The sequence below is a fragment of the Rhinopithecus bieti genome, unplaced genomic scaffold, assembly GCF_001698545.2.
Source record: "Rhinopithecus bieti isolate Rb0 unplaced genomic scaffold, ASM169854v2 scaffold_7212, whole genome shotgun sequence".
NCBI classification, from domain to species: domain Eukaryota; kingdom Metazoa; phylum Chordata; class Mammalia; order Primates; family Cercopithecidae; genus Rhinopithecus; species Rhinopithecus bieti.
In genome coordinates, this window is record NW_016806198.1 from 6,161,715 (window position 1) to 6,178,677 (window position 16,963).

The 16,963-nt window shown below is 41.6% G+C and overlaps 1 protein-coding gene across 1 annotated transcript in view; it reads left to right on the plus strand.

Moving 5' to 3' along the window:
- Positions 1 to 667: 667 nt before the first annotated feature.
- HHLA1 (HHLA1 neighbor of OC90) overlaps positions 668 to 16,963 on the plus strand; it is a 39,644-nt gene continuing 23,348 nt past the window's right edge. Inside the window, exons 1-7 of the mRNA XM_017875189.1 lie at positions 668 to 746; positions 1,768 to 1,827; positions 5,818 to 5,874; positions 6,976 to 7,056; positions 10,181 to 10,264; positions 10,368 to 10,451; positions 16,362 to 16,445. Coding sequence (XP_017730678.1) covers positions 668 to 746; positions 1,768 to 1,827; positions 5,818 to 5,874; positions 6,976 to 7,056; positions 10,181 to 10,264; positions 10,368 to 10,451; positions 16,362 to 16,445 — 529 coding nt within the window. The remainder of the gene's footprint in view (positions 747 to 1,767; positions 1,828 to 5,817; positions 5,875 to 6,975; positions 7,057 to 10,180; positions 10,265 to 10,367; positions 10,452 to 16,361; positions 16,446 to 16,963) is intronic.

Consider the following 16,963-nt stretch of genomic DNA (forward strand, 5'->3'; position numbering starts at 1 on the left):
GAGAAGGGAAGAGATTGTGAACACTCACATACTCCTATGATGATGTATTTTCCTATTTATGAGAGGAAGTGATGCTGTATTTGAAGGATATTTCCCATCTCAACAGTCAGAAAACCCATGGAAGATACATTAATGCTCCCTGCATATGTATGCATCTCCCTCTACATTCCCAGATTTCCTGCAGTCATGCGGGGTCATGTAAGTAATTTTGGTATGGGCTGCAAGCAAAAGCAAATGTGTTGCTTCCCACCAAAGCACTTAAGAGTTGGTGCATAATCCCACAGCTCTCTCCCTTCCAGTGCCACAGTGAATCAAAGTCTAAGGAGGCTACATTTGCCACATGGAGAACTACAGGATAGTCGAGCGCCATTAACTGGAGTCCCTGAGAGACTGTGTGGAGCAGAGTTCCCCACCAAAATGCAGTGAATACATACTGCAAACAAGAAATCAACTTTTGTTGTTAAGCCATTTAAATTGTTGAGTTAATTTGTTACCTTAGCTTCCTAACTTCTCCTAACCTAGTACAAAGCCTTTTTCAGATTGTGATTTTAATGATTCCTCAGGCACTGTTCTCAAGGGAAGGTCTGCATCAATGTGCTTAGTAATCTAGCCAGTTTCCTCCAAGTACTTATTTGCTTCATTCCAGGTGGGTCAGAGCATCACAGGCATGCTGGGCTTCCTGTCACGTGGTCCTCCAGTGAGGCTGTGCATGGGCCTGGCGTGTGTCTTGTCCCTTTGGAACATAGGTGGGTTTGGCTGGAGTTCTGGAAGTGTCTGTGTTGTATAATAAGTTTGAGTATCCACTGTGCTTTAGAGAACCTCAGTAGCCAACATTTCTGCCCAAAATCCTAAATGAATTATTTGTTCAAAATGGCAAGAATAACTTCCCCATTTCTGTTTTCCCTTGACTTTTGCATTTGATTCCCACCTATGCAAAAGAATTATCTTCACCTCCACTGTTGCGACCTTTGTCCAAAGCATTATTTTCCTTTACCTGGACCATGAGAGAGCTTTCCAAACCAGCCTCTCCTCTTGTCTCTCCACGACACATTCACCACCAATCAGCCTGAGTGATCTTTTCATAAGTCTTGTGATTTCATCTTCCAAGTTCCTCCCTTTTTTCTCTCCCCCTGCCCCAAATTATTCACAGACTTCCTACTTCTCTCTGTGTAGTGTACCAGGTCCTTTTCAGGCTCTGCGTGACCCTGCCTCCTTCACCATCCCTGCTTCCTACCACCTTCACCTGCTTCATTCTTTATGCCCCCATCACTGTTGGCCTTCTTTCAGTTCTTTGAAGTAATACTCATGCCTACCTCAGACACTGGGCTTGTGCTGTTCTCTATACATCAAATATTCCCCCAATCAGTTAAATCCTACTCAAATGCAATTCATTCTTCAGAGCTCAGCTCAATGTCTCCTCTCAGGGAAGGCTTCCAGATTCCTGGGACTAGATCAGCCCCCTGTTACATACCCTCACCATTCTCTTCAAGGTATTCAATGTTGTTTTCCTATGTGTCTGCCTTTCCAGCACACACAATGCCTAGCAAATACTCGGCACTCAATAGTATGATCCATCATCAGTAGTTGGTCAACAAATATTTGATGACTAAATGATTAAATGAATGAATAAACTAGATGTGGGACTAAATGTCACTTCACAATCCCAGATCATAATTCTCTCATCTGTAAAATGGGTATGTTAAATCAAATTATCTCTGGTATTATGTCTTGGTTATAATTACTCTGATTAAACCTTTTTTACTTTAGTGTCTGGTATCAAAGGAGAAGCCAAGAAAGAGAAGGGAATGACCTTTTTACCTACAACAGGTAAGTGGGTAGTAAGGGCTCCTTTTCAGCTCACTGTTCTTGGATAAATTCCTTGACTTCCCCAAGCCTTACTTTCTCTACCGATAAGACAGCGATTGTATCCACATCTAACACTCTAATAGTCACAACAATGGTTCCTGTGAGCTGCTCATTTCTTTATGGTTCATTGAATCCTTGTGATCTTAATAAATCCACAAAGACTGTGGCATTCCATTGGTGATAGAAGATTTTATAGTGGGAGGTATTTTTATTTGCCATAATCGCCTTTGTCATAATTTCATCTTTCTTTGCTTTTCCTTTTTGATGCTGTGAAATTGACTTTGCGGTACAATGATGAATACATTGCAACAGGAAGGACAAGAGGAGTCAGGGAAAACAGGTTTCTGCTTCTAAATTTTAGGAAACAAACAGGACAATTTTTGGTATGGTTTTGGTTTCAGTTTTGGTGGAAATTATGTTACTTTTTATTTTTATTCATTTATTTATTTATTTATTTTTTTTGAGATGGGGTCTTACTCTGTCACCCAAATGGAAGTGAGGTGGCACAATCTCAACTGACTGCAACTTCCACCTGCCAGAGTCAAGAGATTCTCCCACCTCAGCCTCCTGATAGCTAGGACCTCAGGCATGTACCACCACATCTGGATAATATTTTGTACTTTTGGTGGAGACAGGGTTTCACCATATTACCCAGGCAGGTCTCTAACTCCTGAGCTCAAGGGATCCACTCACCTTAGCCTTCCAAAGTGCTGGGATTACAGGCATGAGCCACCAGGCCTGGACTATTTTTATATTCTCATTTATTTTTAATTAGTACATTCACGCAGTTCAAACAGCAAAAGGTACAAAAGAGTATAAAGTTAAAATGCTCCCCCAGCTGACAGCTTCCCTTTCCTGATGGCACCAATTGTACCAATTTATTGTGTATAAGTAGGATAAATTTCCATAAATATTTTTCCTATTTGAGCCTCCAATTTTCTCCTCCTTAAATGGGAACTACAATTCTTGCCCCACAGGTAATCATGAAGGATAAAAGGTGACAAAATACTAAGCATGAAGAAGTACAAAAAGTGCCAGGAAACTTCTATTTTAAAGATATTATTATGGTGGTCTTTTATCCAAAACAGAAAATATCTTTTGTAATCTGTCAGGGAACTTATTTGAAAATGCTCTGTATCACATCCTATTCAAAAATCTGTGCTCCACTGGTGTTTAGTTCAGACTTCAAATATTGTTATCAAAATCCACCCAAGGATTTGTAATTTTAAAAAGGAGTGGTAGAAATACTCTTTCCTTGGTGAAAGCAATGGTGCTAAAAAAAAAAAAAAAAATGGTGCTCAGTGAGGAAGATGACACAGGGCCCCCCATTCTGCTTGGAAAGGTATAGGAATCCTGCCAGCCTCGTAGCCTGGGGCATCCCTGCTGCCTGGAGACTCAGAACTGACATAATCCTGGTCCCTCACCTGCATGGAGGACTCTGTTGCCTTGGCAGGTCACAAGCAAGGTTGATTGGTGCCTCCCGCAGATCTTACAGCAGCTGGTGCAGAGTAGACCGCTTAGGTAAAGTGCCACGCAGGTGCCTGAGGGGTTGAAGTGGCCTCACCCAAGCTAGAGAGCTGACTAGTTGGCAGCATTTGCCCTGCTTAATTATGTCTCTCTCAGACTTCCTTTTGTTGTGACATAAGCCCCTTGCCTCCAGAAGCCCTATTATGGGGTAGGGGAGTCAGAGTCCCCACCTACCTCTAACCCCAGAAGCTCTGTTATTGAACCAAAAAGCTTAACAATTGGTAAAAGGCCAAATTGGCTTAAGCAGGCAACAGTTGACTTGACTCAGTTTCAACATGGTATCCAAAAAGCAGAAGACAGCAACTTAAATGGCCACTGACGGATAAACAAAAAAAGGAAATGCGGTATATACATACCATGCAATATTATTCGGTCTTAAATAAGTAAACACTGCCATATGCAATAACATGAGTGAACCTGGAGGACAGTATGCTAAATGAAATGAACCAGTCACAGAAGGACAAACACTGCGTGATACCACTTTCATGAGCTATCTAAAATAGTCAAACTCACAGAAGCAGAGAGTAGAAAGTTGGTCACCAGGGAATTAGGAGAGGGAAATGAGAAGTTTGCTGTCCAAAGAGTATGAAATTTCAGTTACGCAAGATGAATAAGTTCTAAAGATCTGCTGTACTGCATAGTAATGATCAGTAACAATACTGTATTGTGCAGTTAAAAATCTGTTAATTGGGCTGGGCGCAGTGGCTCACGCCTGTAATCCCAGCACTTTGGGAGGCCGAGGCGGGTGGATCATGAGGTCAGGAGTTTGAGACCAGCCTGACCAATGTGGTGAAACCCCATCTCTACTAAAAATACAAATATTAGCCAGGCATGGTGGCATGGGCCTGTAATCCCAGCTACTCAGGAGGCAGGAGAATTGCTTGACTCCAGGAGGCGGAGGTTGCAGTGAGATCACACCACTGCACTCCAGCCTGTGCGACAGAGTGAGATTCCAACTCAAAAAAAAAAAAAGGAAAATTTAATAGAGTAGATTTCATGTTGTTTTCAATAAAATTAAAATTAATTTAAATTAAATTAAAAAGTAAAATAGAAAGAAGCGAGCGAGAAGAACATGAACAAAGAGTTGAGATTGCTCTTTTCTGATTTTATCTTAGCCACTAGCCCAATATGGGATGTAGGTACATCAAGTCAAGTTTGGGGATTTCAGTTTATCCATTCTTCAAAGTATTGGACAAGATGATTTCTGAGGATGTCATGAAGTGTTTGAGGCTGTACTTTCAGGTTCCTATTTTATTCACAAAAACTTTTATTTCAGTGTCTGGAAATAAAGATGTTAAGAAGGAAAAAGATGGGACATTCCTCAGTGTAATGGGTAACTACATCAGCCCTAAATCTTGACTTACTCTGTAACACAGAGCACATTTTTCAGACTCTGTGGCTTGTTGCTTTCCATTTGTAAAATGACAATGTAAAATAAAGCGCCTTCTCCATCCTGTTGGTACCTACTGTTGCAGTGGTCATTTTTCATGTTACGTGTGATACTAGCTTTTTGTGTGTCAGCTTCTTTTCTGAACCTCTCTGTGACCCTGACAAGATATGTTGCTTCAGTGTCTCATTTAATTTAATAAAATAAATTGTAAAGTAGGACACCTTCTCCATCCAGATGTAACATGAAAAATGACCACTGCAACAGTCGTAGTCACAAGTGCAGTGTAATTCTATAGCATGTGGTCCAAAACAACTGATTCTTCTGGTCTCTGCTTAATGTCACTTCCACAAGAAAGCCTTCTCCATCCCCTGACACCAGGCTAGTGCCCTGGTACTCCCACACCGCGTTGACATTCCTCTCTTGTCACAACATGTGAGTGTCCTCCTCCCTGACCAAATCACACACAGGAAGCCCCATGGAGCTGGAGACCGGGTTCGTTCCCCTTTACCATTTCATATTGCCTAGCATATTGCTTGGCCCTCAGTGAATATTTGTTGAATGAACCAATGAAGATTGAATGAATGAATGCCTTTGAAATTTCATATTTTCCTTTGACATTTTCTCCTTTGGTCGCATGAAATTTGCTAAGTAGTCAAGAGGCCTAATATTTTGGTCACTGCTCTACAGTTCTAGAAAGTAGGTTCTGAACGCTTTATTACCACTGCTCAAGGTTTTTCTCCTCTCTGGGCCTCAGTTTCCCTACTCAGTTAAGGGGTGGGGTAAATAAGACCCCCTGTATCAGAATCACCAAGCTTATTTATTAAAACATGGATTTCTAGGCCACACCCATCCCAGAGAGGTTAGAATCTATATCAGGGCCATACAGAAGAGTCTGGGATCTGCCTTTCCTCAGTGTCTGCCAGTGACTCTCACACGGAGAGCAGATGCCAAAGAGGCTTCCAAGACTTATTCTGTTCCTGGGGGTAGGAACTGGACCACTTGCATTTTTCTCATGAAGACTGTTTCCTTCCCAGTGTCTGGCCTTAGAGGAGAAGAGAAGAAGAAGGGGGTGGCGTTTCTTGCTACAACGGGTAAGTGCCACTCCCCGAAATCCCTTGGGTTGTCTGGGCTGCAGAGCAATTCCTCCACTCCTCTGGACCTCTGTTGTTTCCCACAGTGGAGAGAACGTCATCTCTCTAATCATTATCTGATCATTAAGTAAAAGTTGAAGAAGGCAACGTTTGAATAAATAGGAGCATCAACAACTGTTTCCATCTTGGCAACTGTTATTTCCAAATCTTTTTTCTTTTAGATGGAGTTTCACCCTTGTTGCCCAGGCTGGAGTGCAATGGCACAATCTTGGCTCACTGCAACCTCCACCTCCCAGGCTCAAGCGATTCTCCTGCCTCAGCCTCCCAAGTAGCTGGGATTACAGGCACCAGCCACCACACCCAGCTAATTTTTATATTTTTAGTAGATACAGGCTTTCACAATGTTGGCCAGGCTGGTCTCAAACTCCTGATCTCACATGATCCACCCACCTTGGCCTCTCAAAGTGCTGGGATTACAGGCGTGAGCCACTGTGCCTGGCCAGTTTCCAAATCATTAAGGAATAGCCGGAGGAAGCGGGAATTTTAACTCCACTCACTGCACGCTGCCACTCCTGCCACACCTGGGAGATTTCTCCCTCCATCCTGGGTCATATCCTGGACCTATTAATTCTGAATTTCTGAGGATGGAGCCCAGGTACTGGAATTGTGTAATTAAAGATATATATATTTCCAGGTGATGTCAATGCTCAGCCAAGTTGTGTGGACCCCACTTTTACATGGGGTACTTATTTTCAAAGAACTGCTGAGAACTCCTGCAATGCCCTTGGGCTTCCCATTATGCTTGAGATACCTTTTATATGAGTCCTGAGTCTCTCCAAATGCAGAGATGCAATCGTCACTAAAAGTTAATGTTTCCTGTGCTTCATTGGGATTTCTCTTATCTATATTTGTCACTCTGTTGACTGTCACCTCCTAAGGTCGGGACCCTCCTCTTGACTTGGAACCCCTTGTGCCTGACACTTGGTTTGTGTTCAGCACATGTGGAAAGAAGTTGAATATCTACCTGAAATTTGGAAATGAGGAACTTTTTCTCTTGCCGAGAAAAGCCTGCCAGTGACATTATCTCTGAATCTCTTACAGAGCTGCCTGCAGGGTCAATTGATCTGTCTGCACTTAACCTGACAGAGCTTGTGAATGGGATGTTGAGTAGAGCATTAAAAGGTAATCATTTTTTAAAAACACAATCCAGGTCCATGTTTTTTATTGTACCAGTGTCTTTTCTGAACCTTTCTGATGCCCCGACAAGACACTTCACTTCTGTGTCTCAAGTTTCTCGGTGTTCAGAGTGGAGAATAGGCTGAACTCAGTGGCCCAGGCCTGTAATCCTAGCACTTTGGGAAACTACTTGAGCTCAGGAGTTTGAGACCAGCCTAGGCAACATGGCAAAACCCCGTCTCCACAAAAAATACAAAAATTAGCTGCGTGCAACGGTGCATGTCTGTGGTCCCAGCTACTCAGGAGGCTGAGGTGGGAGGATTGCTGGAGCCCAGAAGGTCAAGGCTGCACTGAGCTGTGATCATGCCACTGCATTCCACACCGAGAGAAAGAGTGAGACTTTGTCTCAAAAAACAAAAACGGAAACAGAATGCAGAATTCATTGTCCCACCTAACTTAGAATGACGTAGAAGGTTTACAAGAATTTTGAGAGTAGATTGCATTGCAGACATCATATGCTTGTAATTGTAACTCTGTTGCCATAAACTAATAATAATTACTCATTGGTTAAGTTAATATGATCCTGGATTTCTTTTTTTAAGACCATATTATGATTACGATATTATTGTAATCTTCTTTCTGTGTTCTTTAGCGTCTAGCAAAATGATTTGTATGTAATACATACTTAGTGAATGACAGCAAAGCCTGAATCATCCCTAGTGTACACTCCTCACTGCCTTCACTATTTATTCTCACATTCTTCAGTCAATATTCACAGAACACCTATCACATGTCAGGCACTATTCTAAGTATTGGCGGATAAGGCAGTAAACAAAGAACAAAAATCTGTGGCCTGGGGGAGCTTCCATTCTATTGGGTGAAGGGGTAACCAAAAACAAACAATAAACATAACAAATAAGTAACGATACATGTAATTTAGAATAAGGGGGATGGAGAACGCCAATTCAGCATTGAGGTCTATGTAAATGGCATTCCCTAGGATTGTGCAATACTCACACTGCACAACTGTGCCTGGTGGCTCTATACTTGTTCACTTACACATTTACCCATAAACATTATTATCCATCCCTGTCCCAATGCCTGTTACTGTAAATCACAGGGATATAGCTTCTGCCTCCAATTTGCTCTCATGAGAGTTGCCGTGGATAGGACTGCCTTGGGAGGTGCACGATAAGAAGGCAGTGATCAACCTGCAGAGGGTGCTGTGGAGAGACTGAATCATCAGATGGAGGGATGGGCTGCAAAATATTTAGCCCTTCCAGCCCTGAACTGTTAATCCTGTCCTTTCCTCTGCAAGGCCCTGCCCTGGGCTCTGTGAAATTTTGCAGAGACTCGAATGCCATAACTGGTACCCTCGAGGAGTTCAAAACTCTTCCAATGACTAATTTAATCCTTGTATAAAACCTCCATGGGGTGGTACTCTCACTCCCATTTTCTAGATGCAGACATTGAAGCAAGCCCATTGCCATATAGAATTGGAATTCAGACATGTTTACTCCAGCTTTGTGATCTAGCCCAAAGTCCCCCCAAACTTGTTGCACAATAAGAAGGACCTGACATATTTATTAAATATTCATCTCCCCAGGTTCCTGCTCTGGAGATTCTGATCCAGCTGATCTTGGATGGGACCCAAAACGTACATTTTTGCCAAGTGCTATTTGTGATTCTTATCATCAAAAAAAACTGAGTACTGGAGTATTCACATTTTGGTGTATACCCCATTCTTCTAAGGAGCTTATTAAACACAGTCTGGTTCTCACTCAGTGTACCGCATTAGGGTCTCCAGACAGCAATAGCCAGAGAGCTGAGGGAGAGAATGGGCACCGCTGGTGATTTGTGTGCACCAAAGTTTAATGATTCTGCCATTCCATCCACCATGATAGTGGGTCACAAATTTATATGAATAAAAATCACCTGAGGCCGGGCACAGTGGGTCATGCCTATAAGCCCAGCAGTTTGGGAGGCTGAGGTGGGAGGATCACTGGAGCCTGAGAGGTCGAGGCTGCAGTGAGCTGTGACTGCATGATTGCATTCCAGCCTGAGTGACAGAGCAAGACCCTGCCTCAAAAAAAAAAAAAAAAAAAAATTCACCTGACAACTTTGTTAAAATCCAGAACCCTGGGCATACCCACCTTTCCCCTTTCTTCACCATCTGATTTAGTAGACCTGAGTCACATCCAGGAATGTGCCCTTTTAATAGGTGCACCTTGTGAATTGATGCAGGTGGGTGATTCTCAGACCATGGTCTGGAAAGATCTCCCTCTGCTGCACTGTCTTCCAGATACAAACAAAGAACAGGCACTGATGAAGAGTAGACAAGATGCTCATGCATGTATTCCTAAACCTGATTGCTTATGTTAGTATTCCTGGTTTAAAAAAAATTCCCTTTCTTTGTGTAGTAGACTGAAAATGGCCAAAGATATCCACTTTGTAATTACCAGAATCTGTGAATACTTCTTTTTATGTCAAAAGAGTGAATATCACCTGATATGATAACATATTGATTGATTGAATTAAAGATTTTGAGATGAGGCCATTGTCCAGGATTATCTGTGTTGTGCCGGATGCCACCACAAGGGCCCTTATGAGAAAGAGGCAAAGGAGACACACACAGAAGAAAAGATCATGTGACGATAGAACAGAGAGAGATGTGGCCACAAGCCAAGGGACACAGGCAGCCGCCAGAGCTGAGAGAGGCAAGAACAGATTCTCCTTTAGAGCCCTTAAAGGGAGTGTGCCCTACTGAGTTTCAGACTTCTAGCCCCCAGAACTGTGAGAGAACAAGTTTCTGCTGTTTTAGGCCACCGAGTTTGTCATAATTTGTTACAACAGCCTCAGGAGCCTAATACACCTTGGAATCTTACTTAAAGAGTTACCTCAGCTTGGGATGGATCAGGAAATATAGACCAATGATACATACTCTTCAGTTTTTTGGTTTAGTTTTACTTTATTATTTTTTATTTCTATTACTTTTTTGTTTGTTTATTTTCATCATTGCTTTCTTTATTTGTATTGTTAATTTCTAGGGACTGTTTACCTATTTGTATCTTTTACTCATTGTTACCTTAGTAGCCATCTGTCTGTCTCTTTATCTGGTATGTTTTGGCAGATAGCAAGAAGTTCTTCTCTTTGCTGAGTGTCACTTCCTACAGTTCCTTCGCCTTCCACAAGTTTTCTGTAGCTGTTTACAACAGTGAGTGCTGCCTAGCTCTTCTTGATGGTGGTGGTGGTGGTGGAGATGTGCTGCAGGGCCAGTCTGTGTGTCAGGATCTCTGTTGAATCCTTTCTCTTCACAGTTTCTAACCTGAAGACGGTGGACCCCGCCAAATTCCCCACAAGGTATTGCTACTGTTTAAACAATCGGACCAATGACTTATCAGGTGGGTACAGCTAACCATGAGGCTTGCAGCTTTTCCAATTTTGCTTGTGTCCTTTTAGATAAGTTTCTGTTTTTCCTCAATGTAAGATAGGAAAATATGTTCCTATCCACTACCCTTAACCATGTGCACATTCATTATCCCAGTGAAAAACAGTTGTGTGTGCAAAAGGGACAGGAGGAAAATGTTCATGAAGCACTGTTTTAATTGCAAAATTGAGGAACAACCTAAATATCCATCATGAGGGAAAATGGTTAAGTAGTCTCCATTAAGTCTCCCAAGTCTAATTAAACTTTGGAAAACAGCCGCAGATAATACATAAATGAGAGAGAGTGCTCAAATTTAGCCTGTGCATGGAAAAACTTCCCAGAGATTTTTAATTAGAAAAGAAAGTTACCCAAAATATGAAGAGCACAGTGTTATTGATAAGAACACATATGTGGGCACCATATAGGTGATTCCCTCTGAAAAGAAGATTGGAGTGTGTTTTAGAGTGGAAGAATGTTGGTTAAAAGAGCCTTAGATTATCTGAACTTTGTTTCCCAAGGAGAGTATATTCATGTGCTAGTTTTATAAATAAAACTTTAAAATATTACATGTTCTTTATCTTAGAGAATACTGAAAATAAAAGGGACAATTTTGCACCACTAATTCACCCATTCAGGAATTCTGTTTGAGCCTGCACTATGAGCCATGGACCCTTCTAGGTGTGGGTGAAGCACACAGAGCAAAGTGAACACACCTCCTGCTCCCGTGGCACATAGATTCCTAGCAGGGAGCAGAGAGTAAATAAATGCACTGCAAGTACATGGCATGTGGGCTGACAGCCTGACCATGGGGACCATGAAGCAGGGGAAAGCTGGAGGGAAAAGTCATGGTGGGGGATATTACTGTGTGTAGGGTGGTCAGGAAAGTCTCCTCCAAATGAGATGAGGGTTGATGGGTGATCTTCAGGATGTGTGGGGCCAGCCCTGTGGTTATTACTGGGTACAATGTTCCAGACAAACGCCTAAGCAACAGCATGAGGAGGACCAGAGAAGCCAGCATAGATGGAGCCGGTTAGCCAGGACAGAGTTGTAGGAAATTAGCTCTGATTGGTGAGGGCCAAGTGGGGAGGGTGTTGCAGATCATATAAAAGTTTAAGGTCTACTGTGAGGATTCTAGTTTTCACCCGGAATAAGAAGGAAGCCATTGTGATTGTCTGCATAGGGAAGAGACATGATCTGACATTTTAAAAGGATCCTTCTGGCTGCTTGTTGAAGACTAGATTGTAAGGGAAGCATGCACTAAAGGCAACCAAAGCCTCTTGTACTTTTCCCCACTTAGTCTAGTGTTAGTATTTTCCACCATATTACAAGCTCTTCATAAACATTTGTAATGGCTATGTAACCAGTGAATGCAAGCATTCTCTTAGCCACTACGCTGTTCTTAGACGTTTGAGTGGATCTAGGTTTTTCTTAATATAAATAATTTTGCATTGGACACCTTTGTGCATAAACTCTTCCCTGTTTCAGATCATTTCCCCCACAGAGTAGAATTTCTAAAACAAATATTGTGAAAATATTAAAGGAAAGAATTACTAATATTTAATGAGTACTATATGCCAGACCCTACATTGAGTACTTAATGTCTATTATCTTACGTAATTTACCCTGTGAATCTCATCAACAAATACATTTGTGAGGAAAAAAATTCTTCATAATCACGCCTTTCTCACCATTTCATTAACCCCTGCTGAGGGTAGAAGTCTGTGCTGAGTGTGTCCCTACCCTGATTGTGTGAAAGATAAAAAAAAAAGATTTAAAAAGTTACATCTGCCTGGAGAAAGTTTATAATTTTATTTCATGAGTCAAATCATATTTCCACACACTTGCAACAATTATATGAAAAGAATGATCCACGGATCATTATCTACTGATAAAATTGCATGCTGTTCCTCTGGTAAGTCACAGCAACTTTCACAAGGTTTGACAAGAAGTCACAGCGCTACCATGAGAAGCTGTACACTTAGGCCAACAACTTGCCATTGCTCAGCACCTTTGGAGATAATGTCTTTTTGGATGATCTTTAGATCTGGATCATTTTCTTTTTAATGTTTTCAACTCTGACCTATAGCCCTCCTTTGAGGGTATATTTGCATATTTTCCTGTTTTTCTTCCTAAATGAAACTTGCTTAAATTTTATTGATTTTAAAAATAATGTACTGTGATGTCAAGATGCTATGCAACATGGACAGGTAAACTAAGAAACCAGAAATAACTGATATCCCACCATCCACTGGTAGTCACTATTAACATGCTGATGAATGTTATACAAGGCTGTCTACACTACCTATATAACCCACTTATCTATCCAACCTGTCATCTAAGCTACTTATCTAACCTACCCACCTACCTATGTACCCCAACTAATATCTACTCATTTGTGGAGACATCCTGCTCTACATATAGGAACCGAACCCATTCTCTGTATTATTTAGAATACAGGGTGGGCTACTATAACAAACGACTTCAAAATAGTCCAGTTTAAAGAAGGTAGAAGTTAATTGCTTTCATGTGTGATAATCTGGGCATGTAGACATGCCAGGGCTGCTCTAATGGTTTGATGGTTTTGGGACCCAGGCTCCTTCTAGCTTGTTGCTTTGCCTTACGTATGGATCTGTGTTCTCATAGCCTAAGGTAGGTTGCCTGCACATCCACAGTCCAACCACAAGGAAGGGGAAAAAGGATTTGAAAGGTGTATTAGTCCATTCTTCCATTGCTATAAAGAAATACCGGAGACTGAGTAATTTATAAAGAGACGAGGTCTAATTGGCTCATGGTTCTGCAGGCTGTATGGGAAGCATGACTGCTTCTGCTCAGCTTCTGGGGAGGCCTCAGGAAACTTACAATCATGGCAGAAGGGAAGGAGAAGCAGGCAGATCTTACATGACTAGAGCAGGAGCAAGGGAGAAAGAGGGGAAAGGAGTTTTAAACAACCAGATCTCGCAATAACTCACTCACTATCATGAGAAGAGCACCAAAGGCATGGTGCTAACCCATACATGAGAAGTCTGCCCCCACGATCCAATCACCTCCCACCACGCCTCACCTTCAACATTGTGGATTACAATTTGACATGAGATTTGGGCAAGGACACAGATCCAAACCATCCCAGAAGGCAGGCACATGTACTATGAATTCATAGCCTGGAAACCATTCACATTTCTCTTACATCCTATTGACCAGAATTTAATCTCATGGCTACATTCACCTGCAAAGCAAGCTTGAAATTATAGTCATTGTGTTAAGCCACCATGTTCCCAACTAAAATTTGATACTCTCTTACTAAAGGAAGGTGGGAGAATTGATATTGAAAGACAACCATCAGTATCTTTCATTTTTTCATGCAATTTTATAATCCACTCTCAAACTAACCCGTATGTCTTAAAAAATCCATTTCATTCCACTGAATGCAAGTATGCCTCATCCTTCACATGAATTCCTAGTATTCATTGACAGAATGTACCATGATTTATTTAATTTGTCTTCTCTTGTTGGAAACTTGGCTAATTCCTCATATTTTTGCAATTATAAACAAGGCTGTGATGAACACCTGTGTAAAATCACTTAGAATACTTGCCCAATTACCTCTGCAGAATAAAGCCCTCAAAATAGCATTGTTGGCTGACAGGGAAACAATATTATAATGATCTGAATTGCTAAAATGTCTTCTAAAAGTCTTGCATACGTTTACAGTCTTACCAACAATGTTTGAATGCCTATGTTTTTCCACTCACATTTGCCAACACTGAGTGTTAAGAGACAGTCTTAAATCATTACCAAAAGGATAGGTAAAAAGATTTTCTTAATTCTACCTTCTATTTATGTATGAAGGTAGTCATGAATCTTTCATTTTTATCATTGCTAGTAAATTAGATAATTCAAACTTTCATAAATGCAAAGAATATCTTTGAATTAATAATAACTGGCTTTCTTCCAAGCCTAAAAAGCAGATTGTGAAAACAGTTCTAAAGGGAGAATTGACAAAATGCATTGAGCAAGACGTTTCATGAGTGGTGGTAAGAATACTGGGAATAGTGGAAGCTTCAGCCCAAGGCAGATCTCAGCTGAAATCCAAGTTCTGCCACATACTCTGGAACTTTGGACAAGTTACATCATGTCTCTGAGCCTTGGGCAAAACCTGGACTCCATGTTTTGTGTGTGGCTTCAAAGCCATGCTCATAGCTTCTATGCAAGATTAATAATGACTTCCAAGTTGCATTTTATTGGTCTGTTTATGAATCTTCCCCACTAACCTCAACTTCTTCTATATGTCTTACACAACTCTCCAGTACCTAGTAAGTGTATGGCACACCACTAATGCTCAATGAATACTTATTAGATAAATGGATTAATAAACAAAGGAGAATTTTTAGAAGCAGGAAGAAAATATATGGAATGACTAAGAGATAACACCCTTCCTCAGTTTCCACAATTGACTAAGAACAGACTGGTCTAAAGAGACAGAGAAGGAGGCCAAGGCAGGTGGATCACAAGGTCAGGAGATCAAGACCATCCTGGCTAACACGGAGAAACCCTGTCTCTACTAAAAATATTAAAAAACTAGCCGGGTGTGGTGGGGGGCCCCTGTAGTCCCAGCTACTTGGGAGGCTGAGGTAGGAGAATGGCGTGAACCTGGGAGGCGGACCTTGCAGTGAGCCGAGATTGTACCACTGCACTCCAGCCTGGGTGACACAGCGAGACTCAGTTTCAAAAAAAAAAAAAAAAAAAAAAAGACAGAGAAAGAGGGTGCCAATGTTTGCATATATAGGTGTCTATACCTGCATAGGTATACTACATACTGCATAGGTGTTCTCCCTCTAGGAGGTTAAAATGTGCCTGTACAGAAGTAGTAAGAGTACCTCATGGCTTTGGTTCTTACATAGTAGTGCCCATCATCTGTTGGTCTTGGCTACACATTCCACTAATTGTCATATAACAGTTTCCTACCTCTCGTGGTTCTGTATTTTCAAGTTAGCTTGCTCCTGCCCAAACTCATGAACCCATTAATAAGTGAAAGGAGCATTTACACAGTATGATGGGAAATCATCCATTGGCCCCAAGAAGCTTCCTCTCTAGAAAATGACTGGGGCTCCTCAAACACATTCGCCTTGTTTGGAAGTTAAGAATGTGCTGGATCGTGGAAAGCCATAAATGAACAAAGGAGGAGATGGCAGCTGTTTGACTAGAAGAATATTAGGAATTTTCACAGTCAATGGTGCCCACCATGTCAGGCAATGGCCCTGTTCAAACTCAGCTGAGAAAGAAAGTTCACAACGATTCTATAACCTGAAATGCGGAAAAAATTATCTCAGACACCACTCCTCACCACCACCACCACCACCATGAGTCCCCTTAAAAAGGGGGCAGAGGGAAAGGTTCCTGGTGATAATTTTATAAAGTGTCTTGTCTCTATTGTTCATACTTTATAATCCACCAGTAAATTTCACATTGCACTTTCATTTTCCCACTCCCAAGTCTGTAAATTTACCTTACATGTCTGCTTCCTATCAGATGGAGTTGGTATTCTGAAAACAATTAGGTAAAACAATGGGGAAAACCCCCCAGAAAGACCATTATTCAACAATGTGGTCTTTCATAGCTCTTAGATGTTAGTAGAGAAGGGGTTGGGAGAGAGGATGATAAAAGAAGAAAGAGGATTTTAACAGTGGATCCAAAGTTTACCTCTGGCCTGAAATCAAGACTTTTCCTTTTTTAGAATTAGTAGTATTTCTCTATACCATTGTTGATATTCCTCAATATACTAAACTAAATCAAACTTGTAAAATCTACTCTGAAAAATCCACATACAGTATACTTTTCTCCTTTTGTCTCTGAAGCAGAAATTAAACCTCCTAAATTTGTCTTGCAGATTTTACAGCTCTACTGGTAGATATCATTGGAAATTCCACCAGCTACCTCACAGAGATTTTTAAGTCAACCTCCATCCTCTCAGGTGTGTTCATCTTGAAAACACTTTGGTAATTTTGAGGTTTAGCATCTGTTGTGGTAGATAATCAAGCATAGTATGTTCCTCACTCCAGCCTAACCCCTGCCATAGGTTAGGCTGGCAGAAACCTTCATGTAATCTTTATTTAGATAATCAATGTGGTTCAGTTTCCACACCAATAAATACAACAATATTTAAGTCTTCATATTTCCGGGATCCATAAAATTGGAGGAAGAGGCCGGGCGCGGTGGCTCAAGCCTGTAATCCCAGCACTTTGGGAGGCCGAGACGGGCGGATCACGAGGTCAGGAGATCGAGACCATCCTGGCTAATACGGTGAAACCCCGTCTCTACTAAAAAATACAAAAAACTAGCCGGGCGACGAGGCGGGCGCCTGTAGTCCCAGCTACTCGGGAGGCTGAGACAGGAGAATGGCGTGAACCCGGGAGGCGGAGCTTGCAGTGAGCTGAGAGCCGGCCACTGCACTCCAGCCTGGGCGGCAGAGCAAGACTCCGTCTCAAAAAA